This window comes from Cannabis sativa, chromosome X (assembly GCF_029168945.1).
Source record: "Cannabis sativa cultivar Pink pepper isolate KNU-18-1 chromosome X, ASM2916894v1, whole genome shotgun sequence".
NCBI lineage: Eukaryota > Viridiplantae > Streptophyta > Magnoliopsida > Rosales > Cannabaceae > Cannabis > Cannabis sativa.
Window position 1 is genome coordinate 46,114,862 of NC_083610.1, and position 10,215 is coordinate 46,125,076.

The window sequence follows — 10,215 nt, forward strand, 5'->3', positions numbered from 1 at the left end:
AATGGTGTGCTAAATTGTGATGCAAACATGTCACACAACAAAAAGTGATTTAAATTTAAATCACAACATAGCATGATATAAAATTTACATCACAATAAATGTTATGCTTTTATATATACTATTATGTCATTTTTAACATTTTATTATTAATTTTAGTTAACAACCTTCTTTACATTAAATGACTTGCAATATTATTATTAAATTTATTATTTATCTTTGTATTATTAATATTATTTTATATATTTTTTTAAATAAATTATTAAATGGACATTAAATGACATATTAAATTTTACATCAAGATTTATAATTAGGAATCATTACATAAGTCACAATTTTTTGTAAAAAAATTACATTTTTACGTTTACAGAATTTTTTTTTTATATTTTTACGGTTTTCCACAGAAACAACACGAAAACAACAAGAAAACAACATAAAAGTAATAATAAAATAACATCAAAACAACAACAAAAAATAACATACATATAACAAAAAATCAACAACAAAATAATAAGAGTACAATATAAAAAGACCGTATTTTCTGTAAATAAAATAAAAAAAATCGTAAAAATATTTAAAATTCTGTGAAATCGTATTTTTGTAATTTTTTTGTTGTTTTTATGTATTTGTGAAATAATCCCTTATAATTATGCATTAGAGCTACAATAGTAAAAATTGATATAAAAATATCACAAAGCTACTTTTTGTATCAAATATAGCTCAATTTTTACATTTCCCATTAAAAATAATCTAACATTCAAATATTTGCGTAAAGTATCAAATAATAATAATAATAATAAGTCTTTTAAAATTAATTTTGTTTTTACCATAGTCTTTTAAAATTAAGGTTTTTATTAGTCTTTTAAAATTAATTTCTTATTGGTCTTTCAAAATTATTTTTTTGGGAAGACTATCAAATTAATAATTATTTTCATTAGCTAGTCTTTGAAAATGAATATAAGTACTGAAGAAGTCTCTCCACTCTCCAATGATAAAAATAATAATAACTTCAATAGATCCAACATATGTCTTTACCGAAAAAGTATGGAAGTTTGGTAGTTGTAACAATCTAAATTCATCATTGTATATTAACTTACTCACTAATACAAGTGAAAAAATAATTGTATATATGGTAATTTGCCTTTTATGATAAAATTATTCATTTGTATTTTGTGAAGAATTGGTAGCTATATATAAAAAACAATCACATTTGCCTTTTAGAGATGATGAAAAAGTATACCGTTTTACTATTATTATTTTTAAATGAAAGGAACATTTCCTAAGTATATTAATTAAAAATTTTTACACCAAAAATACAAAATACACACTTTATTATATATATATCTTCACACGGTTAAACTAACATTTATACTCATTAAATTTATTTTATTACACTTTTACCACTTGCACACACAATCCATACAGCCACACACGTCATTGATTGATGACTTATATCAATCACACCTTACATCATTCCCTTATCTCTTTTTCTCTTCTTCTTTTTTTTTTTTTTTTTTTTTTTTTTTTTTTTATTATTTTTAATTTCTTTCAGTTTTTTTTTTTAAAAAATAAAACCTCCATAGATGAACTCTTCTCCTTTCCCTGTGCCAAAGAAAAGTTCTAAAATGGGGTTGAAATCTGTAGCTAATAGGAATAAGACGATGACTCCGATTTTGCTCCTCAATTGTCGAAACGTGAGCGAGCTCCTCCTAAAAAAAATCAAAGGTTGCTGCCCAGGAAAAAATTCATCAAGATGATGCTCAAAAAATGATTAAGATGGAGCTGGTCTTCGATCTCAGGTTTGTTTTCGATTTCTTTTTCGTTTCCCCCCTTTTTGAAATTTTTTTCGTATTTGACATTAGTGTGTTTTGTGTTTATCGATTTTACTATTTTAGGTTTTTCATTTTAACATTTCTTTTAGTTTTGTTTAGTTTTTTAGGGCTTCTATTTTTTTTGTTTAATTTATTTGTTCTTTTTATGAGTTTTTCATTTTCGTTTGTTTAGTCTTAATTTCTGTTTTATTTTGTTGTTTTTTTTTCTGTTTTTTTTTTTTCTGTTTTTGTTTTTCGAGATGTTTTATTGGTTTTTCATTTCAGTTTCTTCATTTGATTATTTCTCATTTTGTAATAGTTTTTTCATAGTTTTTTAATAGTGTAAACACCTTCTGTATGTATTTTTTTTTTAATATGTTTTTTGTCTAGTTGTTTCCTGTCTATTTTTATATCATCAATGGGTAACAATGAGATTTATCAAGAATGTTGATGTTCAAAGAGTTTTTCCTGTATTTTAGTTTGTATACAGTTGTTTTGTAGTTTTATTATAATTTTGCTACTTGCATATGTTATTTCACTATAAAACTAATATGCAACTATTTGCACAAAACTTACCATGTATAACTGCTATTTCTTGTTCCCCGTCAAATTAAATTTTTGCATAATATATAAACTATAATAAAACGATAACGCAACTATAAGGCAACCAAAACAAAAAATAAACAGAATTATACGTAACTGATTGTACCTTAATTCGAATTTGCTCTTCTTATTGTGTTTTTAAAAAAATATATTTATATTGGAAACCAGTAATCAATCAAAATGTAACTGTATATAATGTAGATGTATTATTCATGAGGTTTTTTTTTAAAAAATTTTCACATCATACATTGTTTTGGATTTGGTGGGAGCTCCAGATCTGTTTGTTACAGATCTACATTTCATGAATCTAGATTTCGATATTAGGAGGAGTTGTTTTGATCGAATAAAACAGAAAACAAATGTGTAATTTCAGTTTCTTCACAGTTTTTCTAGATTTTTTTTCGTCATTTTCTGTTTAGATCATTGCAGGTCTTCTTTTCTAGTTGATTTCGCCAGAATTAATGGTTGTATTTTCCTCGTTTTGGTTTCATTTTGATTGTTTTGCGGTTTTGAAATGATCGAGGTATGTTCATCTTCATCGTTCGCTTTGTACAGCTGAAGGCTTAGTGCATGTGGTATTTTTGTAAATATTTGTATGTGGACTGTATAAATATTTAATGGGCTGGCCCTTAGTATTTTTGTAATTTTTTTTTCTTTTTTGTATTTTTGTATTTTTTCCCTATTAATTAATAGTCTCTATCGAAATAATAAAAAAAAAATCACGTTTAGTAACACTTTTATTTTTAAATTTTTTAAATACAAAAATAAAAGTAAAAATTTTGTTTTTAGAATTTTTGTTTTTCAAAAACAAAAATGCATTCTATAACCACTTTTATTTTTTAATTTTAAAAATAAAAGGTAAAAGTATGTTCTGTAAATTTTATTTTTATTTTCATTTGTTGATTTTATTTAAGTCGGGATCGGGGCTTAGTTTGGGGCTGTGTCTGGGATCGGGTCCGGGACTGGGTCTGGGGCTCGGGGCAGTGTTGGGTTCGGGTCTGGATCTAAAATCTGGGGCTAGGTGCGAATTCGGGGCCAGGGTCGAGGATGAGGTTGGGGTCCAGGTCCATGTTGGGGATTAGGTCTGGCGGTCGGGTTACAGGGCCGAGACTGGGTTCGAGTTCGGGGTCGGGGTTTGAGTCCGGAGTCAGAGTCGGGGTCGGCATCGGTGTCAGGGTCAGCGTCGAGGTCCAGAGTCTAGGTCTAGGGCTGGGTCAGGGGTCAAGGCTAGGGTTGGATCCGAGGTTCGGGTCCTGGGTCAAGGTTTTGGTCCAGGGTTGGGGTCATGGTTTGGGTTCGGGTCTGGGGTGCAGGTTCGAGGTCAAGGTCTGGGTCTGAGGCTGGGGTCGGGGTCCGAGATCTGGGTTCGAGTCGGGGTTTGGGTCTTGGGTCTAGGTTTGGGTGCGGGTCTGGGTTCCAAGGTCTAGGTAGGAGTCGGAGTCCAAAATATAGATTAAGAAAACAAATTGTTTAAGAAAAGTTTGAAAGTGATTTTTTTTTTCAAATTTTTTAAAATTTTGATTCTCAATTAAAAAATTGAAAAGTGAAAAGAATTTTATATAACATGATTTTGAAAAATATTTTAATTTTAAAAATAAAAAATTGATTAAAAAAATATTACCAAATACACTCAAAGTATACAAATAGTCCAGTAATTTTGGGGGTGAGGAGGTCTAATCTTATAAATTCATTGATAATTTTAAGGGATTTTTTTATTTTTATATTTCAAAGTAGTTTTTTTTATTTTATATTTTTACAAAAATTCATATAGCAACCAATGGAGCAACTTAAATCACATAACATGCCTACATAAAAATCACCAAAATAACCTAAACCGTAAAAATGAAAAAAAAAAAAGTTAAAAAATGGAATGATTCTCCTAATTTTAATCACTGTGTCAGAAAAATAGTCCAACTAGATATTTGAGAATTTTTTTCTATAGGTTTTTTTTAAAAAAAAAGTTTACCATAATATGGGATTTTTTTCAAAAAAAAATTAAAATAAAAAAAGAAGGGAAAAATAGTTAAATTAATTAGTTACCTTACAATTTTTTTCCATATATATAAATATATAAATTTTTACTTTTTCTCACAAAATAATTTTTTTTGAAAAAAAAATTATATTTTTACACAAATTGTATAAAATCCAATAAAATACATAGTTTTGATCAAAATTTAAATGTACTTTACGGTTCGATATATTTTCACTTCCAATAATTATAAAGAATCGTTCGATCAACTCAACTATTACTCTAATTAAAAAAAAATGGATATTCATACCTAAACGACACATAATTTGCTCTCTATACATATAGATGATGCTTTTCACCTTAATTAAGCACCAAATCAAGTGTTGCTTTATATTATTTTTTGGGATCTCTATCTAATGTCTTGACAGTTAATATAGGTAGTTAGTTAGCCTAGATGTCATGTTCTAATAAGTTAGTCATGGCCAGTTCTTCAATTATAGTTAGTTAATACTCTTGTCTTTGTATCTCTCTTGTTCTATATAAGGGTATGTAATTCAACTATAGACAGTTGTCGACACCATTTTGTACATAATAAAATAACAGAACATGCTCTTTTCTCTACTGTGTGTGTTAAGTCTTTTGGTTTGATTAATACATTTTAGGTTCATTTTTGCATGGTTAGTTGATGCTGAATTTTCCAAAATATTAATGAAAATAAATGAAATTAGTGTAATTAAACATTGAGGGCCGCATATTTTATTTAATAATTATTATGTGGAAAATTAATGTTCGCACTCACTATTGATGTCTAATAACAATATTGTTATTATTTTAAGAATAGTTAAATAGATTTGGAAGTGGATTCTTGTGAGATGAAGATGTTGAGTTGGTTAAGTAGATGATCAAACTCATCTTGGGTCCTTACAAGGCTAAGTCTTACATACTTGTCTTCATCACCATAAATGCTTCCTCTACGCCCAACTATATTTGCTGCTCTCATAATTTCATAGCAATCTTCTTCTTCTCCTTCTCCTTCTCCTTCTTTTCTTAGGCACTTCAACCATGCATAAGCTGCCATAAATATTGGACATTATTAATTAGTACTCAGTACTTAGTAATTATATAATTTAAGCATAAAAACTACAGATAATGTTTTTTTTTTGTTTGTTCGTAAAATTATTTTGAGGGTTTTACTCGGTGAGTTTTAGTTGAGACGGTAATGTTAAGAAAATCTCGAACTTAAATTTTGTCAACTGAACCCACCAGCTTATATCACGTGGTTGTATAGGATGGAGATTAGTCAAACCCCTACTGCTTATATCAATTTTTGTAGGTGCCTGACCAACCACTCGTACAACCACGTGGCTCAATTTAGTAGGTTCAATTGAAATCTATAGATTTATTATGACTCATGCCTTAAAACTAGAGTAAAAGTAATATATAAAGAGCATTTTTTTTCTTAACTATAAAGGGCATTTGCTAGAGTACTAGAACTCAAAAACCATGTAAAAATGCTCTTAATTAATCTATGCTTATATATATAAACTAATTTGGGATAAGTTGAAAAATACTTTATTTTTGTGTCCATTAATCAAAAATACTTTTATATTATATTTTATTGAAATATACTTACTTTTGTGAGTGAGTTGCCAAATATACCCCATCTTCCACTTAAGTTTAGCATATATTTTACAATAACTTAAGGGGTATAATAGGGACATCATCTATAATAGTGAATATATCTTAAAGAAAATAAAATAGAGGTAAAGATCACAAGAAAAGTAAAGTAGGTATACAATGTAATTTCCTCAACTAATTTTCACCTAGAAAAAAATGTATGAATAAATGCTATACTAGTACTAACCATTAGGGTCAGCCCTATGCTAAGACAGACTAGGTCCATGCTTAGAACTCACCCAACTCAGAGACTCAAATGAATAAAAAGTTCTTTTTAAAAATATATATTTATTTTAATATTTTTTAAAAATACCATCTATTTTTATAATAAGGATCAAAACATTTTACTTTTCTTAAGACCTAATACAACTCAAGATCAGCCCTACTAACCATGCACTATACTTTTACATTTTGATGCATGATGAATATTATTAATGCTTATGATCATAGAAGAGAAAGTGTCTCATATATCTTACCTGGTGAAGGTCCCCTAATTTTGTGGAAGAAATTACAGTACTGAGATTCTAATTTTTGAAGAGAAAAGCGTTTCGAAACCGACACGATTTCATTCAATTTTTCCCAACGATTTCTCATCGTTTTATACCCAAAATCAAATATTGTCTCTCCTTCTTTTGCTTGATCAATAATTACTTTCATAAGATGTAAAGCTCTTAGTTGAGATTCGTGTGAAACTCCCATTGTGTTCACAGACAAGTATTTATTCATTCTTGTGAACACAATTTCATCCTTCACCACTGCCCATCTACACAATGCACAACAATAACAACCTCATTATAATAACACTAAACTCATACAAAACTCTTAACAAAAAGGCAAAAGTGTTCTCATTTATATTGTTCTCCTTTCCCTCACACTATAAATTAAATTTTAGAGCATTAATATTAAGTATCATGGTATCCAGCACTACTATAAGGTAGTTCTTTATAAATAGTTAGCATCTTATTATATATCCCCACCTTATATATAGAATATTTATACTATACTAATTATCAAAATATATAAAAGAACTAGTATCTGTATATACATTCAGTAATGATTGTGAAGTCTAACTTTTCGTTGAATCAATAAATGCTTAGTTTGCAGAAACAAAAAAAAAACTACATGTATATATACATAATAATTATAATTTGCAAAAGAGAAAAAATTGATATTAGTCATAAGAAATAAATGATGTGGAACAAGCAATACCACCATTATACTACCCAGAAATTTTTGTTCTAGTAGCTTGTTTCAGAAACAAATTAGAGTACTATTATAAGAATATGAATGCATCAAATATAAAATTGTGACAAACCCTAAATGTAAATGCATTTTTATATAAATATAACATGACAAAAAATAATGAAAAGGGTTGATTTAGTAGATACCCAAATCTAGTGCCTGCATGACCGGTGAGCTTGGAAAGTGAAAAGAACATAATATCATCATCAGCTGGAGCTGAAATTGCAGTAAAATGTGGCCAATAATAGACTCTATCATATATGGCTTTGGCATTTGGGTGTTGAAAACGAGCACGATTGAGCTTCCCATCAGGATTGTTTGGTGAGGTCACAATTTCAATTATATTATCATCATTAGAGCAGTTGTTCATCTTCTTCATCCACAAAGATGCATCCTCTTCAAACTTGTATTCAACCTCTTGAAAAAACTCAGTTTGTTGCTTGTAAAGCTGCAAAAATTTTCAAACCAATTCACATTTATAATCATATATATATATATATATATATGACATTTTCCAAAAAAATTAAGGGACAATATTATGGTAATTAACTTGTCTAAATGTATATAAATATATACAAGAAAAAACATATTGCATGTGTAGTTAATTAATTAATGTACTTCTTGGTAAATAATCTTAATCTAACATGGCATCTGGAACATCTAAGTAAGATGATTTTAATTAAGACTGTCAGTTGAAGAATGATTAAATAGAGTGGTGGGTATAATATTAGGGTGGATGATTTCCTGAGAAGTTTTCTCAAGAAATGTGTGAGTGAAGACAAATATTAGTTTGCAGGGCAAGTCGTCATGATTCCATAAAACAACTAAAGTAATGTACCCATGTATATATAACAGCCATAAGTCTAGGAGTTAGGAGAGTTCATCAAACTGCTCAAACGCTCGCACCGCAAAAAAAAAATGTGGTTTGAAATTCTTTGCTGCGATGCGGTCGCGATTTGAATTTTTCCTAAACCATGCGGTGCGGTTTGCGGTTTTGAATTGTTAATATGCTATTCAAACCGCACCGCACATTATATAAAGACTAATTTTTATATTTATTTAGGTCCAATATGTGAATGTTCCACTCAAAACCCACTAATTATTGTATTGTTAAAACTTAATTTTTTTTTTTATATATTTATTTTCAAGCCTTATATTTGTGACAATTGTTGCTCAAGCTTTATTATATTTGTGATAGTTTAATTATTTGGTGATAGTCCAAATAATTAGAAAAACCGCATGTGCAAGTTAGTTTGAAAAATGATCAAAAAACCGTATTACCCGCACTGCGAACACTCCTATCAAAAATGGATACTTAATAAAGGCTTAAAGCGGCAAAATTACAAACCCAATCAACATTTTAATAGAATTACTACACTGTATAATTAAGTAGATTTGATGGAAAGAGATACTAACCGGGTAATAAGGGATTAAAGGCACAACTATAGAAGGAGAAGAGGAATTATGAGGTGAAAGGGCATGAATAGCAGCATTAATAAGTTGTGTTGAGCCAGTTCCAAAAATAATGTATTTTCCTTGAGTTAATGCATTTCCAACAATGTCATGGATATGGTGAATTTGAGCTTCAAGTTGTTTAGACATGGAGCCTGAATGGTTAAAGATATAACTCATTCTGTGCCAACCAGCCACCATGATTGCACTCCTATCTGCATTTTTCATCCAAAATGGCTCCAAGAAAAGTGGATCTCCACTGCATTAATTATATTCATATATATTATATATTATATGATTATTATTATGACATTTTAACTCTCCTATAAAATAACAAAATAACTACTTAACCTACCAATTTGACTTTTATTTGATTTATGTATTTTATGCAATTTTAATTTTTAACTGTGTTGAAAATTTTAGATTTTACATTGTGAAAGGGAGAATTTAAACTCAAATATGAAAATTATTTTTTTTCCAATTAACAAAAAATTTAAAATCAAGGTTGATTTTCTATCTATAGTAACTTTTTATGTATCTTTAATAAATATTTTTTAAAAATTAAAAAAAAAATTATGAAAGTGTAAAGCATATGAAAGTCAAACTTAAAGAATTTTAATTTATTGTAGATAAAAAAAATCACTAACCATATGTGTACTATATGTTTGCAAATTGAATTTTAGTAAGAAAAAAAAAGTAAAATAAATAATTCTCATGTTTGGCATAGGAGGCAAAATTATATGAAACACGGATTTCTCTCCTATAATTTCCTTATATTTTTTAATTTTCTAATCAAAATCCAACTTCTACACATACCCTAGAATATTATACACTAATTATGCTATTGAAAAAAAAAAAGAAAAAAACCAAAAAAACTAAATAGTATAGAGAGAGAGACCCATCAGCATTTGCAGGACAAGAAGGAAGAAAGTTCTGACAATGAGATCCAACATAGCAAGAATTACACTCACAAATTGGTATTTTTTGTTGATCAAAACCAATAATAAAACTATCCAAATAGGCTCTTCCATGACCAGAACATGAGATTGCTGCCACAGCCTCAGCTTCCTTTGCTGCCCTTTTACTCCAACTCAACTCACTTCTTTCATCCTCATCAAAATTTGATCTCTTAAATATTATAAAGAAAATGTTTAGAGTTAAAGAACATACCAATATCATTAACAACACTAATGTTATTATTAAGCTTTTTGTAGCGCTTTAATATTTCCCATCTTCATCGTTAATGATTATTGTTATTGTTGAAGAACATGTATATATAAATGAAGAGAAAGGAATCTATTTTTGCTAAAGTATTAATTAAGGAATCCTAAAGTATACAAAATAATATATATTATATTGTAATTAAAGATGATGACTTTGTCCAACGATATTATATAGGTCAACTATTCATTTATGGAAGCATACGCCTAAATTATTATATATAAATACAGTATAACCTCTATT

The 10,215-nt window shown here is 28.3% G+C and overlaps 1 protein-coding gene across 1 annotated transcript; it reads right to left on the bottom strand.

Moving 5' to 3' along the window:
- Positions 1–5,104: 5,104 nt before the first annotated feature.
- Positions 5,105–9,983, bottom strand: LOC115719349 (tryptophan aminotransferase-related protein 3-like). Its single transcript, XM_030648347.2, has 5 exons — positions 9,650–9,983; positions 8,716–9,010; positions 7,446–7,747; positions 6,534–6,820; positions 5,105–5,451 (listed from the first exon to the last, which is right to left on the bottom strand). The coding sequence occupies exons 1-5, from the start codon at positions 9,928–9,930 to the stop codon at positions 5,222–5,224; spliced, it is 1,395 nt and encodes a 464-aa protein (XP_030504207.2). The 5' UTR covers positions 9,931–9,983; the 3' UTR covers positions 5,105–5,221.
- Between the last annotated feature and the right edge of the window lie 232 nt (positions 9,984–10,215).